The 19,824-nt window shown below is 44.5% G+C and overlaps 1 protein-coding gene across 3 annotated transcripts in view; it reads right to left on the bottom strand.

Moving 5' to 3' along the window:
- Positions 1-19,824, bottom strand: part of macrod2 (mono-ADP ribosylhydrolase 2) — a 562,649-nt gene that overhangs the window by 111,544 nt on the left and 431,281 nt on the right. For all 3 annotated transcript variants that reach the window (XM_035400443.1, XM_035400444.1, XM_035400445.1), the window contains exon 7: positions 9,452-9,482. In XM_035400443.1, the coding sequence (XP_035256334.1) occupies positions 9,452-9,482 (31 nt within the window). The remainder of the gene's footprint in view (positions 1-9,451; positions 9,483-19,824) is intronic.

Here is a 19,824-nt window from a genome sequence, read left to right as displayed (position 1 = left end):
GCACATCCTGAGCTCTGCTTAAATCCTCCGCTTTTTAGACAGGCTGCTTTGCAAGGCTCCTTTGTACGGTCTCAAAAGCACCTTCAGAGGCGACAGGTTTAAATCCCACGCTGGGCACAGCCATTGTTCCCTTGAACTAAAGGCACTCTATGAAAATATTCCGCTCTGCAAATTGGAGCATGTAAAAATGTAAGCTGCATGATAGGGGTGTTACTTCGAAATGTTTTAACGCTAAATGTTAACAAAAAAGTTGAACACTGTATTTCTTTTTACAGTGCCTCACCGTGACTGTCGTAGGCTCGTGTTTAAAAGTGTTAGTGTTGATCTGACGTCGGTCATGACAGCTGAGCGAGGTTGTGATGCGGTCATGGGAATGTTTCTTGATCAGCTCTCGGGTGATAGCGTAGACATCTGCCTCTGCCCGTGCCAAAAATCTAACCGACATTCCTCAAAATGCTTCGGGAAAAAAAGTTCCATCTGGTCTCACTTTGAACAGGTTCCAGAAAATAAAGTCAAATGTAAACTTGGTGATAATGAGCTAACGTGCTCCGACAGATACAAACACTCGACGGTGACTGTGAGCGAGGAGCCGAGTAGCTCGAGCTCAAGCCTGAACGCGTCTAATGCTCAGCAAACACCAACGAGAGCTTTCGCTTTGAAAAGGTGCGACAAAACTAGGCAAGAAAGTGAAACCAGAGGTGTTCCTGTTCTTATTAAAGAAAAGCTTTCTTGAGTTTACCCTTGTTGTCATGTAAATAAAACATATTCATTAAACACTTTGCTTGTTTTTATTTTGTAGTGTATATATATATATATATAATTAAATATTTGGAAAAACCAACAACTTATTACCTTATTACTCTCAATGCATTTTAAATTTGCATATGCAAATGAAACCTTATTGTTTAAATGTGTAAACACAATTTCTTTTGCACTGTGTAACCATTTAGTGATTTTCCAATTCCTACTGTGTGCTATAAGTCAACCCCTAAAACCGATCTCCTTAATTTGATACCAGTGAAGTTCACATGCATGATGAATTATATTACTTCTTTTTCATTGTCTCTCTCATTTGGAATGCCGGGTTGCAAATTGTCTGACATTTCTGAAAGCCAAATAATAGGCATTTTGACATGTCTTGTTTTCCATTGCAAATGAACCATAAAAGGCCAATAAACTCTAGAAAAACAAAGATGAAAAAATATATTTTTTTCCAATATTAATTAGCATTCAGCTGCAACAAAAACGACGTCAATACTGAAGTAAATGCTCGGACATTTTAAATGTCAATTTTTGCAGAGATGGATCAGGATGTAAAGGGCAGGGAATAAAGTGACCCCCTCCCTGGCTTGGCATAAGCCCTGGACCTCTACAGCAGGCTGTACCACAACCTACACGCCCAGCCACGAGCCCACTCCACTTCAGGGAAACAACAAAAAGGTTAAAGGCGAGAACACAGTGTGCCTCCACAAAAAGTCACAGAATCCAGATTTACTCTCTCTGTCTCTCTCTCTCCCCCCTCTCTCCAACTCTCTCTCTCTCAGTGTCTCTCTCTCTCTGTCTCTCTCTCTCCCTCTCTCTCTCCCCTCTCTCTCTCTGTATCTCTCTCCATCTCTCTCTCTCTCTCTCTCTCTCTCTCTCTCTCTCTCTCTCTCTCTCTCTCTCTCTCTCTCGTTCCGCATGCGATGCAGCACAAGTTCACAGAATCCCAGTCTGTCAGGAGGCGGAGTCGTGGCGTCGGCCGGCGGGGCGCGGTGGAGCGACTGCGGGGGCTTGTTTGGCCGTACGCTGGGAATAGCGCCGGCGCGGGGGAAGATCTGTCTTCGCCAGGCGCGGCGACGAGATCTCGGGTCGCTGCGCCGCGCGCTTGATGAGGACCCATGTGACGCTCTGTTATTTCTGCTCCCGGCCCCGCACTTCATCATCGTAGGTGGTTCCGCAGGAGAGAGCGCGGGGGGAGACGCGTCACCCGCGACAACCGCGACCTCACCCCCCTACCCCCACCCCCCCAACCCCCCGCCCCCCGCCCCGCCCCCCGCCCCGCCCGCCGCCGCGCCCCCGGGGCCCGGCGCCGCCGTGTCAAGGGCACCAGCGCCGCTAGCTGCCACCTGGCACTGGCACAAAAGTGGGACAGCCAGGGTTCGAGAGAGAGATAGAGAGAGATGGAGGGAGAGAGCAGGGGGAGAAAGAGAGAGACAGAGAGAGACGGAAACAGCCAGGGGGACAGAGAGAGAGAGAAAGAGAGAGAGAGACAGAGAGACACAGGACGAAAGGAAGAGACAGAGAGTCTGAGACAGAGAAAGAGAATTCTAAATAAATACAAGGAATTAAGTTGGTCCTTTTATATATATCCACTGCCCATGACTACACAAGCCAACGAGAAGAAATTTTAATATAGAGCACAGCGTAATTATTATCAGCTTCTTTACTGAGTACATGGATTAACAGAATTTGGGACGTGTTCTTCTCGCACTTACGAGTGGAACTTAAAATAGCGCTCGGTTTTCAAGAGAGCGAAAGTAGTCCATAACGAGCGCGCAGAACGTCGCCGACAGTCTGTTTGGTGAAAAAGGCGAGGTGTTTGCTAAAAGGGGCTCGTCGCGCAGTCGGTCTGCGGCAGGCGGTGGGGTGTCAGGTCATTGTTTCGCGCGCTCTGCCGGCGTATAATGTGGGATGCCGCGCTTTCTCATTCAGAGGGCACACTGCCCCGAACTGGGCCAGAATTCTCAGCGGACATTATTCATAACGACACCGGGAATGGACTGCGAGCAGGAGACACCCAGGTTAACACACATGAAATATTGATAGGTACCTATTGCCTCTCCTGTGCCCGCCACATCCATTTTGCCTCTCAGAGGCTGATGCAGAGAGAAAATTACAGAGAGACTGCACATATTTTTAGACAGATTAATCATTCAGATGGATTTTCTGCTCTTGTGCTTGGTTTTAAAATTGCATAAACTTTGTTTGATTACTTGAAAGGGATTGCATAGCAGCCAGTAGCATCTCCCGCGCTTGAAAGAGAGGACTTGGGCAAGAGATCTGAGGTCAGTTTGCAGGATTTAACAGACACAGTTCCCGTGGTTGATGATACGCAGCTGTGTGTGTCCCGCTTAACTAGTGAGGCACAAGGACCTGCCAAGTAGAGCGGTGCAGAGAAAATTGGTGGACAAACAATAATACACACGGTTTTCTGGGCTGGTGCACTTGGGTAAACAGCAAGGCAAATCAAAAAATGTAAAAGGCAACCTGCAGTGATTCGGTGCAGGAAAAATGCACGGGGCCGAGTAACTCGTTAGCGTAGTAGAACCTCGCTCGTTACCAGGCGTTTTCTGTGCAATTAAACCACTTTCAGAGCAGCGTACTGTGTTTCGCTTACAAGAGTAGGCCTGAAATGAACTGCCCATCCAGCGGCTTTCTGTGTATCACCACGCAAGTTCTCGGAACAGGTGGCGAACGACTGTGTCGTACAAGACAAGACAATCGCTGTCAAATTTTTTATTCTTTGTTTCATCGTGGTCCGCTGCAAGGACAATTCTCCAGCAGCTAAGTGTTCTCAGAGACACTGTGAAACAAGTCTATTGTCCTAATACTTGATCTTGAAATGGATATATAATTTCTCTAAACAGTTCATCACATTCTCAGGTAAAGACCTTGCTGACAATTTCTCTGATTTTGTCATTCGGTTTGACCCAGTTGAGTTTGTTGTATCTGATGTCATTGTAATGACTGTAAATGACGCAATAGGAAACTAATTAAGACAATCTCTCTCGTGTCTCCTGAAACAACAGTGCAGGAGTGTGCTGATTTTCCATCTTCTCTGCCAACGGCGTCTTTCTGTGCTCCTTCCAAAACACACCGAGCTCCGTATGCTAAATTCTTCCTTTTTTAAAAAATTTCTTTTTTTTTTAGAAAAGTTGAGAACATTATCAAAGTGCCAAACATCTCACAGTGTGCACCACGAGCCAACTGAGAAATAACGACCAGGATTCAATCAGCATTGGGCCATAACTTGCAAGCCGCCAGCCAGTTCAAAAACCCCCAGGAACGTGCGCTGGTGGTGGGGAGTTTGTGTGGGTTTGGCAATTACCAATATATCTAAAGGCCGTTCTATTATTGATATGCAGACAGCGAACTCTGCATTTCAGTTTCACGAGATTACATCACAAACAATGAGCGCACTGTTCAGTCTTCTTAAACCGTTTCTTTGCGATTCCTTTTAAATGCTGGATACTTTTGAAAACATACTTCAGGTTTGGTAGCAACTTGTTGGCTGAGTTGTTGCCCACAATTTTTTTAAAAGACATTCAAAAATGATTCCTTCAGTTTGAATCTCTGTAACACTTTGGATACTTGGATTTATTGTATAAAATGGATGTCCTGTGTTTGGCTGTTGTTTGCCGACAGTTGTTGAGCAACAATTTAAAAAATCAATTATAATATACTTTAAATCACTGTTTATATTCAAACAGTACATTCAATTGATTTTTATTTTTATTCTCCTCTGCTTAATTTTTCATCCCAGAACATTAGTCCATGTGCTGGTATAACCCCACTGGGCTGGCTAAGGCTAAACAGATGGCCATATAATAAAGCTCAGTATTGTTCTGCATATTAAAAGTATTGCTTGCCAGTGTGTCTCTCTTTCGCTGTCTCTTAAACACATCCACCCCTCTCTCTCCCTCTCTTGCTCTCTCTCTCTTGCTCTTTCTTTCCTCTCTCTCTCTCTCTCTCTCTCCAGGCACCAGTTCTCTCCAGCAGGAGGCAGTCTCGCGACCCCTGACTGCATCTCTTCAGCCATTGGCCGCCGGTGACCCTTCCGGCGCGGCGCCTCGAGCCCGCCCGCGTCCGCGCTCTCCGGGGTCCGCCTTTTTCTCCCGCGCGACGTAGCGAGATGTAGCGGCAACGCGCTCGCTCATTATCTCCGGCACAGCTGACAGGCTTGATTAAAAACAGCTCAGGCTGTAATGAAGCTTTATTAAACGCTGGCTACCGGCTAGCGGTAAATTATGTTTGTGACGAGGGGCGGGTATCGCTGACAGCATTGTAAAGACACGATTGATGCAGTCAGACGCCGGAATTAACAAGCTCCTCAGGACCAGGACCGCAGTGCGTGTTCTCAGCATCGGTCTCTTCCTGGTTGGCCGCCACGCGAGGGGAGGAGCGGATTGGCTGACGGTCGCTTCTTCTTCATCTCACTCGACGATTTATCTGCCGTTCGGCTCAATGAATCACCGCTGCTTCTCTCACATTCAGCGCAACTAAAGTACAAAAGCAAAAACAGAACTATGGAACTTGATAAACAACGTTGAAAAATTTTTAATGATTAAAACGGTAAACCAGAAGGTAGGATCATTGTGCACGGGAGCAGATACACGTGCAGTATCCCACACTTCCAGAGGATTGATCTGAATACAGGTGAAAGTGGAGCGGCCATATTGTGACGGTTGGCTGGAGAGTCCGGTGTGGTAGATGCCCCGCTAAAGCTCTCGCTCGCAGAGCGGTGACGGGCGGCGCCGCCCGGGACAGAACGGCGGCCGCGTCGGTGCCAGCGGTGGCCACGTCGGTGCCAGCAGCGCAAGCGGGCGCGTAATTGGGCGTAGCGTCGCCTAAGGAGGGAGGGCTTTGGTCGACCGTCCCATCTTTTCATGCGCGGCTGGCTCCTCTGTTTCACCAGGCAGTCTCTGTCAACCACGTATGAAGTTGCCTTCTTCCAATGCAGCACAGCTCAGCTGGCGCACTGCATAGCGCAATTAAGTGGCAGCTAGTCTGAACTGACAGAAGATGTTGCCAAGGTGGGACAGGTCAGCTGAACACAACTGCCTATTCCAAACTGAGAGAAGATCTGAGCTGGTGGTTAATGCAGCGCAGCAGTGAGGGAACTGGTTTTGAAATGTAAAGGCTGCATGTTTGATTCCCACGTAGGGCACTGCTGTTGTACCTTTCGAGCAAGATACTTAAGCGAAATGACTTCGGTATCAAGCTGTAAAAATGGATACTGTGTATAAATACCGCAGCTGTGATCTGTGACTCTGGATAAGAGTGTCTACTAAGTGGCAGTAATGTGGTACGCTCAAAAACAAGCTGAACAAGGCTTGGTTCAAAAATAGGCAACAAGCTCTTCTTAACAGGGTGCGTCAAAACCATTTTGAGTGTGTGCAGAAAAAGAGAAAAGTTGCAGAGAGAGAATTTCAAGATACACAGAAATAGAGGGAACAGTGGAGAGAGACAGAGAGAGAGAGAGAGAGAGAGGGAGAGGGAGAGAGAGAGAGAGAGAGAGAGAAAGAGAGACAAACCTCTATCAACCTTGGTGGCTTGACTCCAGCTCGACTATCAGCACTCATCTTGTAAGACACTGAAAGGTGTCTCCTCCTCGGAAGGAATAATCCCTTTGAACCCGGGCTCGCCCCGGCGTTGATCGATGGGCTACCAGGACGGCACTTAATAACCTTTATCACGACGTCGGAACCCGCGGCGCCGCGGCGGGCGCCGGTTTGTTTACGGGCGGCGCCTTTCCGACACGCCGAGCGCGCAGAGGTTCCGCGGCGTCTAATGGGCCGGCCTGAAGGATTGGACTGTCAGCCCCGGACCGAGGCCTCGTTCCTCCGGCTGGCGGCCGGAGAGCACCTCTCCTGGCCCCGCCTCTTAACTCCGAATAATTTGTCAGTGATGACTGAGCTCCCTCCCATACACCGGAGAAGGGAGACCGTCAGTTTCTGCTTCGCCAACAAAATCCAAAGTAATACCGTGATTATCCTTTGAATTATGTTTGCTGTGGGCTTGAAGTGACCGAGCCGGCTAATATGGACCGGCGCAGACCTGGCCGGCGATGTCATTTCTAGATCAGTCCGGCTTCATCAGCGATGAACTTCGCAAAACAAATGAACTGAGAGACTTTTAATTATAATACAAAATGCATTCAAGAAAGTAAGGCATCTGTAATAATAATAACAAGACCGATAATAATAATAATAATAATAATAATAATAATAATAATAATAATAATAATAATAATTATTATTATTATTATTATTATTAAAGAAAAATGTTCATCATCATCATCATCATCATCATCATTATTATCATTATTATCATTATTATTATTATTATTATCTTGTTCTTGAAAACAACAAGTGTACAGTAAGCCAACATGACAAATATTCCAAATGGACTACTGAAGAATGGGGGTCTGGCACATTACTTTTTTATTCAGAGATCCATGTCACCACCCCAGACCCCAGTATTCAATTTTCCACCATATTCTTCCACCCACTGAGCCTGAATCAGGCCTTATACGGTCATGTAACACTTGCCATAATAACAGAACAATGTCAGCACTTACAGTATTTATTTACAGTAAAGCAGCACAGTCTTTTCTCATAAAACATAGCTCAAATAAATTACCACTTCTGTCCAGAGCACCTTTCTACTGGGAGAACTAGCAGCCTACCTACGTCTCCCAGGGTAATTTTGTGAAGTCGCTACAATTGTACAATTGAATTTGGTGCATTGATTCAAAAATCATACCTCAAATCAAAACCTCAGATGACACAGTATGTCCTCTGAGTGATGAGAATTGCTTTCAAGAATTGAGTAGATATCCATCTGTCTTTTGGTAACACTTAATTTAACACAGTGCTCATGATCTAAACTAAATTGTTCGGCCAGAAATCAGGCAAACTAGGCAGTCAGACATAAAACTAAAAGCGGACCAATCAATATGAAAAAACATTACATAATGAGCACACACAAGGGGGTCGAGTTCCGTATCTTAGTTTTTCTCCATCAGACTCTTTGATGACGATGACGTCCATCTCTTTCTGTTTACTCTCGATAATCGTCGACGTAATTAATTAAACTTGGCGGCATACTGGTGTTGCTACTCTCCTTTAAAAAAAAAAAAGCCATTTATTTGAATATGCATTTAATTATTCACAGCGGGGCCTCTGGGCCGCGGTTCGCTCGTGAAGCGGGGTCCGGTCGTACAGCGGGGGCTCCCGCCGACGCTGAACGCAGACCCGAATTAACATCGTTTATCCCTCCCGGTACGGGGCTCCGGGAACGGCGTTCCACGGCGTTTGCTCCCTCCGCGCTCAGTCGGGAGATAAACAAGAAATAATTAGGAAAAACAACGGTAAGACCGTAAAGTGCGACAGGGTTTCCGCTCTCCCAAGTCCGCGCGGAAGGAGGGGTAGCGTGGCGCTAACAGCAATACGGGGAAGGCAGGGGCAGAACACTTCACTGCCTCCTCCAGCTCAAAGCTGCACCAGGATTTCAAGGTCAATGGGAGGGATAATGATAATTCTGCGTCACCTTTGCTCAACCACGCGCAGTTTTTCCATTAGGGGCCTGTGGGGCTGGGCCCCACCAGCAGATGGCGATGTAGTGCAAAATGCACACTGGTATCTCTGATCGATCAATGATTTATTGTAAAAATCAACTTCAATGAAGTACTCGACTGTCACAATCATAATGGTGCTGTTTGGAATAATTTTCCTTGGAAAATACAGCTTTGTGTGTGTGTGTGTGCACGCATGTTTGTACTTATTTGTTCTTTGGTGCAATAAAAAGCTATACTAGTATTTATTTTTATTTAATTTTCCATTTTTATTCAATTTCAGTTCAGTTTTAATTTTTTCAATAACTCCTTTTTCTTTTTATTTCATTTTACGATAATGTTTTTCTCACACCTAGTTTTCATCTTGGTTTTAGTTTGTGATAATAACCTTCTTGGGAACACATGCAATTAATGTCATTTATTGATAAAAATTGACAGGTATTGATGACTGGTGACAAAGACCCACAAGATTACTTGGCTAATGTGCCTTTGTGGGAGAGCACATCTTTAGGGACCACGCAGAAATGTTTGCGGAAAGTGATCAATGGCTGATGTTTGTACAAGACACTGAGGTCGCCATTCCTATTATGGGATTGCAAGGGTGCTTCCTTATGCAAATCAAGATGACCCAGCATAAGCATCCAGTTTACAAACAACTGGCATTCATTATCTGGGATATGCAAATAAAATCTAAGGTCTGCACATGTTTCACAAATCCCACATTGGTTTTCGCAGGAATTTTTCTTAAGAACAAAAGTAAGGAGAATTCAACAAGTTTTGTTAACGAGGCCCAATGTGTACCCCACCCAATATCACTTTCATGCTTAAATTGCAACTGTTCTCATCTCTCCATATTTAAATTTGAATTCCATGCACTGACTGTTTCTAACTCCAGCCAGTTGTTTATTATTGTTCACCCTTGGTAGGTGTCCCCCAGGGTGCTGTCTGTGGTCCTAACCTCTTCTGTCCCTATGCCAAGTCTCTTCCTTCTGTCATCTGCTCCCATGACTTATCAGCTTACACTGATGACAGACAACTCTTTCAGCCCTTTCGCTTTCTATGGGATATTATACCATGAACACAGAGCAAAGATTCAAGTGGGAAAGTCCTTACCGTAAATGCCGGTTGATATGCACGGGAAAGCCTGAAAAACAAACAAACCACAGTCAGTCAACGCCCACACATCCCTGGACTCCGCACTTTTCAGTTTATCATGAAGTCCTGATACACACCACGAAAGACACAGTAAAATACCAAGGCATCCCAATTTCCATTGTAAATAAGCCTACAATATTAATTCAATTCATTTCGTCTTTGCACACATATAAATGACATTTATGGATATTGGCCACATTTCATAATGATTCAGAGTGAATAAATTTCAATCTCTTTTCTCTGATGTCACTTTATCCGCAGAGGGTATTTCCTGCAAAGGGTATGACTAACATGTATGTGACCTTCATTAGATAAAATCTAATAAAATCCACAAATATGGATCGGACAGTTTCCAATAAATCTGACATTCATCTGGCACAACATTTCACAGTTTGTAGGCAAGGATAGCACAGGATAGCTACACTTACTGATATTAAAAAAAGCACTTTGTAGGTCACCATCTTAAGCAATGTTCAATTATTCTCATGAAACCTTTCATTAGAGCGTTTCTCTTTTTAAAAGTCTGGCTGGTGATTGCGGCATAGTTTCTGGGCAACACAAAAGAGTGACTTCTGACAGTCGTGATGTTCAAGCAGGCTGTAATATCCCCCCTGGTAGGGAGAGTTTCATCCAGCAGGATATCCCCGTCCTCACACAGTGACCCTTCCAGTCAACCGGCCGCCTGCAGTTTACCGGAAGCATCTGCACATTGAGTACAGCTCTCCAGTGCGACAGTTACACGGCTTGGCAGGTGGACCGCCTGGGTCAAAGGAACAGCAGCTGCACATCTGAAGGATGCCTGTGCCCAGTTTGCGTTTTCTTATTGTCGCACAACACAGAAGCGTTACTACGGGCATATTAAATTATTGGCTATTCAAAATATCCAAAAAATGTTTTTTTTTTTTGTTTTTTGTTTTTTTTTACAAAATAAAAAGCAGCCATTTTCTGTGACCGCGGATCAATACATCATTGCATGACGTGTCACAGGATTTTCTCTCACAAAAAATGGGCTCAACTCAAGCTCAACTCAACACAGTAGATCCCCTAGTTTCTCTCAAGTCATTCTACTATCATTGCTATCATTAACTGTGACTTAGTTAGACTTAATGAATTATATGTTATTAAACCACACGGGCAATTATCTGGTATGTGGCTGGAAATACATTTGCATTATGTCAAAATACATGAAAACTATTCATATCAAAGTATAGGCAATATAAGACAGAACTGCAGTCACATAAAGATATGCCTCTTTGAATAAACTTATTAAAGAACTACAAACCTGAAAAAAACGATCTCCCTTTAATTAAAATAGAACTGCACAGTCAAACCGTCATAAACCGTCAGAAAACGCCTCAGTTAAGTTTAATTGCCAATTACAAAACACAAGGCCATTTAAAAGACCAAATCATGCTGAATTGCCATACCCCAGTAAACAGGATTGATGGCTGTTTGACAGGCCCCTTATCACGTGGTCACTGTTGATAGAACAGTCTCGGAAAACAGTGCGGTTTCAGTGTAGCAGTGCTTAGATTATAATTATTGGTATCCCTGACAACCAGAAGAATTCTTATAACAGTGAGTGGAAGCAAAAGTCTATCATTCTGAGAGCTCACTGAGGGGCCCCAGACACCTCACAGAGGGGCCCCAGACACTACACATATCTCTCACAGAGCCACGCATTAAAACATCTGACAGTGATGTTTCATAAAGGACCCCTTGGAGATGATTTATAAATGCATAAGATACCCGCGCCCTGCATGCCACAGCTCATGTTAACCCACCCCCCTCAAGATACATAATTTATACATGTGGAGTAGGAAGAAAAACACGCTAAACTTCCCTTAAATTATCCATTAATTATGAGACCAGTCATGTGTAGCAGGGACTATCATTTATAAGCAAATTGCAATTTACCCCAGGGATCTTGTCAGCAATGCTTTAGCATTAAAGGTCCCACACTGACCAGTTCTCTGTACCCTTTTACTGATTTTCCCTTAGTAGAGATGTGCAAGAAAATGCTCTGACTATAGGAAAAGGCAAGATGCCATATTCCCTGTCACCGTTTCCTCTAGAGAGACAGCTCCCTCTGGCTTCAGCTCTGTGTTGTCAGGAGATGCGTCCAGCTGGCCAGTTTCCCTGGTGCGCTGAAGCCAAGAAAACAGCTATTTGTGGGTTTTTTTTTTTTTTTTTGCTTTTTGTGCCATTTACTCCATCTCCCATCACACCCCACTCCCAGGCTCTGCGGTGACCCCGATTTGATCCAGGACGTGAACCCCAGCGCCGCGACCCCGCCCGCACGTCCGCACGTGCGGCGGCAGCCGGCGGCTCCCTGCACACGGGCTTTCAGATCACGTGACCAAAGGCCTTCCCGCCTCGAAAAAGTGAAAAGCGGCATTCGTGCTGGGAGGTCGCTGCGTGCGTCTCTGGCTCTGGCGCTACAGCTCGGCTTAATGCCGACCGCCGGTGCAATCCAACAGTGACCGCTCACACATGGACCGTCCCTGGGTCACCGCAGTCAGCGTGAGAGGGAGGCACTGGGAGTAAGTGCTCGCTTACAGCACAGCATCAGACCGCATTTGTGTCCCACAGAACTATCGCTAACTGGATCTCCCTGCTATGCCCGTAAAGACATATTCCCTAACTCAACAGCGTGGATTCTGAGAAGCTGTCCTTTCACAAAGGTATAATTCTCCACTTACTTTGGTCTACGCCTGTTTAACCTCGTGGGGATGAGAAGAAAAAGCAGCTCACGGTTGTGGCTGATGTATGGCACTCTTAAGAAGCTACCATCGCAAGAGCTTAGAGCACTTAGGATGTCATTATGCAAAACGCGCCAAAAAACAGTTAAAAACAAGAGCGCACCTGAAATTTATTGCAGTCTTTTTAAAATGTTATTTATTTATTTTTTGCTTGTTAAAAAAAAAAAAAAAAAAAAAATTACCAACCTATAAAAGGTATTGCTTTGCAGCGCTTTGCACCAGAAACATTACTCACAGCGATCGCGCAAAGCTGAAAATAGTTTCATTATTCTTTTACTTCTGTGGGTAAGTACAGTATGATCCATAGGCCTGACGGGTGGCTCCTTATACCACATTCATCTTTTAAAGTATATTAATAAACAGTAAAGAGAAATGATTTTTTCTAAGTCTACATTAATCTGGGAAACTAGCTGAATATGTGCTTTCGTTCCTGCATTCATCAGTAGCAACCCCCCCCCCCCCCCCCTCCACTGACCCCCCCCCCCCCAAAGCAGTAAAAATGACAGATGAAAATTTGACTAATCTTTCATTTCAATGATGGAAATGAAAAAGATATGACAGTTTAAAAGACGGGAGGTGGACCCAGATATCAATACATCTATTTAATAACTGCAGCAGGAGAAAGAAATACGCACTCCATCGGAACAGGTAAAAGAAATAGAAAAAAAAGAAAAATCATACAGCTACCATAGCAACATAACATGTCATGTGCAATGATTCAGCTGACAGATGGAAATACGGATACAAATAACGCGACAGAGCGGAGATCGGGATGAAGCCGCAGTCCCAGGAAACGGGCCTACGCGTGCGTCCCTGACACCTTCTCACTGAGCACCTCTCACAAGCACCTGAGAGAAAGAAGAATATTTTTCGGTCAAAGGAAAACACATCGCACGCTGCGGTGGCGCATTCGTCTCCCCGCCCTTGCTCTCTTCTACTCCGCCGTAAACATTTCGGCTTATTTGTGCAATTTCTCTTTAAGACATACGTGGCTGTCACGGGCAATATCTGTATGCGGCTTCAGATACCTGGTTTCCACATTATGGAATACGAGAGGAACAGCAGGTTTCTACATTGTGTTCATACGATATTCCATTGCTAGAAAGCAGCCGGTTCTACCCACAACAGCATGTGTACATTTACTAGTCTTATATGGGGGGTATGGGGGGGGGGGGACAAGAAGAAGCAGATTAGATGGTAAATACAGCTTTCAATAAATAAAGAGTACTTCTGTGAATATGCATGCTGTATATCACATAGAAAAAAAATATGATGCAGCAATACTGTGTATTCATACATGTATGCATATCTATCTATTCAAAGACCACAAGTGCAGCAGACTAGACAGAACCCCAGTGCAACACCCTTTGCAAGCAGAATAATTCATTTGTTTACACTGCCATTGAGATGAGAGTGGCTGGCTAACCACTAAAATGAAAAGCTAACTTTTTCTAGGACCAGGCCGCTAGCTATAATGCTAGGCCTAGCACGGATATGCTAAAAAATGAAACAACAACAGTCTGAAATTTTGAAAAAGTAAAAAAAGAAACAAAGCATTATCATACGGCGAGAGTCGCCGCTTAGGTTTTTAGAGCATGTTCTACAGCTACCGTCTACATCTGGCTTCGGTGAACCGAAGCTTGAGGATGAGTAGGATGCGGAGGCAGGCAGATGAGCAGTGAAGTGAAGGCCCACTGCAAGTGATTATGGTCATATGGAGGGCAACACATCCAAACATACCGAGACAATAAACAGCACACTGAGAGACACGTCAGTGCACAGAAAACTACCGTCACAACAAAATGGGCCTGCACTGGCTGTGTATTAATCAGGATCCAGGAGACTAGTAAACATGGCAGGAGCTAATATCTTAGAAGAATAATACGCTTAAAGGATAATAACATATCATGTCAGGATTATTATGTGGTTTAGCTATGGCAATTAGTTATGTTATTATATTAGTTATTATGTTTTCATTATGTTATTATATCAGTTGATATTATAGAACCATATGGTTTTTATGGTCATTAGCAGGTGCCTGCTCACGGGTGCTAAGAACAGCTAAATGTAATGACATGCTGCTGTGTTTTCAACATGGAGAATGTTTTGTACAGCTTGTGTCATAGCCAGTGGGTGTTGCGTGTTCCGAATGGTGTATTTCGATCCCTATGGAAACGTGAAAAGGGACCATAGAATTGTATTCTCGCACAGGGTGATAAATGTAACAAAACAAAAGAAAAAGAAAAACAGGGCTATGTGCCCAGGCACGCAGAGAAGGCCTCTGAAATCAAGCTGCCCCCCAAAATCCTGACTGGACAAGACATCCCAACGCTAAACAAATTAGCAGCACCCTCGGCCACACAGATCCTCAGATAATGGAACCGGGGAAGAAAAGAAGCGCTCTCGTCAGCTGAACAACACGCCCATTTATCCCCATTCAGTTCCTGAGGGCTCTCAGCTAGCGCGCTTTATTCAACGCGCTGGACGGCGAGCTTATCACCAGTTTAACCGCTAACAATCCCGCCACTGCCAAGCACTTGTCAGATTAGCACTGCAGTTTGTCTGCCCTTTCAGACTATAAAAGAGACGTAACTGCGACATAAAAAGGGTTTTTTTCCTGTGTTTTTTAAAACGAGAAGCACAAGGCAACATTCCCAGATTCGGTTATACAAAATCTATCATCAGTCGCAATTTATTCGAGTCTAAATCTGAATGGCGTTTTAATCGTTAGTTAAGGACTGCGTCAGCCACCTCAGCTCCTCTGTGTAATTAAAGGAGACTGGCTCAATGACTGATTTACAGGCTGTGACTCTCAGGATTTTTGGGTTTGTCTCAAAGTCTTTCCTGGAAAATGGCTACGCTCGGTGTCAAGAGGACAGACTCCTCCCTCAGTATAAGTGGCAGTATATTTTATCATGACTTTAAAAGGGAAAGTGGAGGAAAAAAGATAAACATAACCGTAATGTGACTGCAATGAGTAGTACAAGCCTGGATTCAATCAATTTTTATCGTCAACAAGCATTATTTTTCCATATTTCTTCAAAATGGAACTCAGAATTAATTCCTGTCAAGTTAATTTTCATTGAACCTACCGAACTATGTTTCTGGGGAAAAAAAAAAAAAAAAAAAAAAAAAACCTACTTATGTTAAGGAAAAATGTTCATTGAATCTGGGCTACAGTATGAAATGTTTTTCTTCGTTCTCGAGAACGAAGTTCTTCTGTGCCTCGGCGGAAATTGAAAACACACTGTTTACTTACAGGAGGTGTGGTGGGCACATGTCACATTACCACCTCAAAGATTCACAGCTGCAGGCCTCCGGAGGATTCCGGAATCAAACACAAATTTGCCGAGCGAGAACGCTTTACACCTGCAGAGCCTCCAGCTCTCGCTCAGGCGAGAGCCCGGATCCTCTGCCCAGCTGAGCTCGTTCATAAATGATTCAGCTATCAGGAAAGAAATCATTGAAGGAAGTCAAGCATAACTTGCATCAACAACCTTGCTATTTGTCATTACCGTAATTGTAAATTGTTGGCCTGGCATTTCCAACAATGCCTTTGGCATTTCCGGGAACACATTCAAACCAAAAGTCAACTCACTCAGACCCAAATGAATTATAGCACCTGGCGGCAAGAGAAAGAGGTGGCAGTAATTTCACAGAGGCCCTTTGCACTCTACCTGCCCCGTGTCACCTTTAAAAAGCACTTGATACGGACGCTCTTAACAAACACTTCAGATGTAACTTTTCATGTGCCCAATTAAGTAGCCTGTGAACATGAAAGATATTGTACAGGCAATCACATACAGTCAGAAACAGGAAAAAAAAACTTGAAAAAACAAAGACATTTACCACCAGTTTGGAACATCTGCATAAATTAAGCAAACTTTGTTCACTGCTCAAGAAGAACTGTGGCCTTACACACGCGCATGTGAACGCTTTCCTCTAATGCATATTTCTGGACTTTAACATCATGGTACACTATGGGCTATGCTGGGAACACTTTGGGTTAAATTATAATCAAAGTAGGTGAGAACTAATTACGCTTGAGGTCCATTTCCGATGCCATGACCCGAATTTCAGACATTACACAACCCAGTCGCAGTTTCCCTTTAATCTCCAAGGAAACGCTTAGTATCCACATGAATTTAATCACCTTTAGTCTTAACAAAAAAATCTCATTTCTTTTCAAAAAATAACTCAACTAACTGTGCCGTGTTTGTCATAACAGGGCACCCATGACTGGTTTTGGAACCAGAAAATTGGTGAATGATGAATTGGCTCAGAAACTCGAGGTGAAAGTATGAAACCAATTTAAGGCCTACGGAGAAGGCGGCCATTGCTTAGCGCATCTGACACAGTTGTGCCACAGCCAATAATGTGATCAGTCTGTACGTTACAGAGAAAAGATATTTATATTTAGGCCCCTGTGTTAATTAGCAGCTGTGGCACTACACAGTGCCTGTGTGACTTATGAACCCAGGATTTAGCTATTATTCCTAACTTGTCAGCTCATTAAACTGAAGTCAGTTTGCCCGCCCATCCTTTGACACGAGCCCCATTCATATTTGTTTGTTAGTTTCCCAGCCTGGGGAGCGTTCAGAAATTGGTCTTCAGGGAAATGTTTGTCTTCCCACGGACCCTTTCCAATCAATCACATGTTAGCGCGCGCATTCGTCTTTAAAGTAGAACACCTATTCTACCCTTTGGGTTTGTTCAGCAGGGAAAGGTTTTTAGGACAAAGCACATATTACAAAGTTCAGCAACGTCCGAGAGCATTTCATTGGCTGTGGGTTGACTGTGACGTAACTGTCCTGTTAACTCTACATGTATCGCTAAGCTAATGTGAAAATATAACAAAGCACCATTCAGCAATGTTGGCAGAAACCAAGTGAGCACACAGTGGTTGTGATGGGAGCTCTTGCGGCAGTGAAGGCAGAAAGGAGTAAGTACAACGTGTCACAGCCCTCAGACTCCAGTAAAAGAGCACCAGGGCGGACGCTAGCTAGGCCACAGCATCCCGCCGGGTCGGTACAGCTTGTTTCCGTGGGAACGACGACAGCCAAAGTCTGCTGCGGTCGGGCCGGCCGCTGCGACCCTGTTGTGGCTGTCACCTGACGGGGGCCCCGGGCAGCGCGGGTTGTTACGGGAACCATCCCGCCGCCACGGTGACCACCGCACGCTGCCGCTCTCGACAGCTACGCCGCCGGCAGGCAGAGAAGTTTCGGTTTCGGTAGCTCTGCCAACAGCGCACGGACAGGAACCGGACCTGCGCCGCACGGCCTTGCAGTTATTTGCTAATACAATCAGCTGCTATGCATCATGTGTCTGGGAGGAGACCTTATGTAAGAGGGCCTTTGGGTGGAGGATCGCACACCCAATCTGAATTTCTGTTGAACATGCCTTTCATACACCAAAGAGAAAACAAATAGAGGCCAATACCCCCTGAAACAAGCAGGAGAGGAAGGTGGCTGCAGTACAGGCCTGGGAGAGCATCACTCAATAAAAATAAAAGGTACTCCACACAGACTTCCAGTAGTTATTGTATGTAAAGGATATTCGACAAAGTACTACACAAGGCAGCTTTCATTTACATAACATTAATATGTCCAAAACAGTATGGTGCCCTGAAATGGCTATGTATAAATAGTGCTGTAATTTCTGCATAGTGAAACTAGTGTAAAACAACACCCTTACTGTAATAAAAGCTGTGCATGTGCACTTTAACCACATGTGAAGTGCTTGATTACAAATACAAAATTGTGGAGTACAAAGCCAAATCAAGGAGAAAAATAATAATACATTTGTGTCCCAAACATTATGGAGCTCACTATTTTGTGTGTTTGCGTGTGTGTGCGTGTGTGTGTGTGCGCGCACGTGTCCAAATGTGTATTTATATCCTTTAATATATATATATAAAGTGTCATCTGTTACATAAATAGGTTCCACATTTTTCCAGTGCGTACAGGTTTGGCTCTCACTTTCTGAACAGGATCCAGGCTTCTAATTTCCTCATTTCCTGATTAATTAGAGCACAAATTGGACTTTTTTCACCTATCCAGTACAGCTGGTAGAACCATTTTGTACAAAGATAATCAACTTCTGCAGGTACAATTAAAAAAAAAAAAAAAAAAAGCTTTTAGCTTTTCAATCAAAGGTAAACTGTCTCCTCAAAAGCCAAATAAATTAAGTTAAACCAAAAACCACTATGTTACTCTGCAGGTTAACAAAAAAGTTGAGGCATACTGACCGATGTTTTCCTTTGCCCAGCACTGTGACCTGCACAGTCAGAGACATTAAACTACATTGCCGGGTCCTGACAGATGTTCTTACCCAGAGTGACTTACAGTAGGAGCACAAGTACACGCAAACACAAGAGATTCATTTGCCCACTGAACTCAGGTCATATGCTGACACAGGCAAATCACTCAAAGCTGTAGAAAGGCCTGGTGGCAGTGGTAAATAATACACAGAGAGGCGAAGCTGAAAAGCGTCTCTCGCCAAGCTGTGCTCTTCAGATCTATTCAGAGTACTGAAATAAAGCACTCGATATGTCAATATTCCAGGAATATGCAGGGAGGCAGTCAATATGCCACTTCAACATAGACAAAAACAACACCACACACACACAAACGCACACACACACACACACACACACACATAAGAGCATGTGCACAAATGTATTCACTTACATAACATGCTCTGGGCTGGAAATACTACTAAGCTCACAGAGACCAAATTTAGCATCGGTATACAAACAAATAGAGCCTTGTAGAATGTGATATTCGATGTAAAAAGCTATTGAGCTCAGTTCATGTTTAAATTTAAACATTAGCTAAGCTATAAAACATTTCAGAAAGGAGAGACAGGGAAGACCAGGTATTTAGCTGCATGTTGGTATATACAAAATACAGATTTTTATCCTGTCCACCCTTCAAGCTATAGTACTAAAATGGTAACTAAAGCAAAGTAATGACCATGCTTTGCTTTGCCAAGCAACATTGACACACTGACGCACCTCAAAATAACAGTAACGTCAGACACCTTCCCTGCACCATCACTGAAAATGTGCAGTTTTTACCCCACACCTGAGCTTTTTAAGAAAAAAATAATAAATAAATAAATAATAAATGCAGTCATGTAGTCGTACTGTGACAAATGGGTGTAGATTTTGCGCTCTTAAAATAACCGTTTACTCGAAATGACATCTGCGAGTCTGTCATCTTCGCTCAGGTGTCATGCCGAAGTGCCACCTCATGTCGCTGATGTGGGAAACTAAGAGAGAGAGAGAGAGAGAGAGAGAGAGAGAGAGAGAGAGGCGATGCACTTAAACCGCCCACGAGCCTGGCGTGCGGTGGGAGGGCGACAGCTGTAACGGAGAGCCGGAGACGTCGATCCCCCCCCCCCCCCCCCCCCCCCCGCTGATCCTCCTGCCCACTTCCTGTCAAACCCGGGCCTTGCGTCAGAGCCCCGACGCGCGACGACACCTGCAAAAGGTGCCAACCTGCAGCGAGCGGCAGGCGCGCGTCCGTGCGCGACAAGCTGCGCTGTACCATAGAGGAAGTGCGGTCG

Source organism: Anguilla anguilla, chromosome 18 (assembly GCF_013347855.1).
Source record: "Anguilla anguilla isolate fAngAng1 chromosome 18, fAngAng1.pri, whole genome shotgun sequence".
Classification (NCBI taxonomy): domain Eukaryota; kingdom Metazoa; phylum Chordata; class Actinopteri; order Anguilliformes; family Anguillidae; genus Anguilla; species Anguilla anguilla.
Note: the sequence above shows the minus strand (reverse complement) of the source record. Positions and strands in the feature narration are given on the sequence as shown.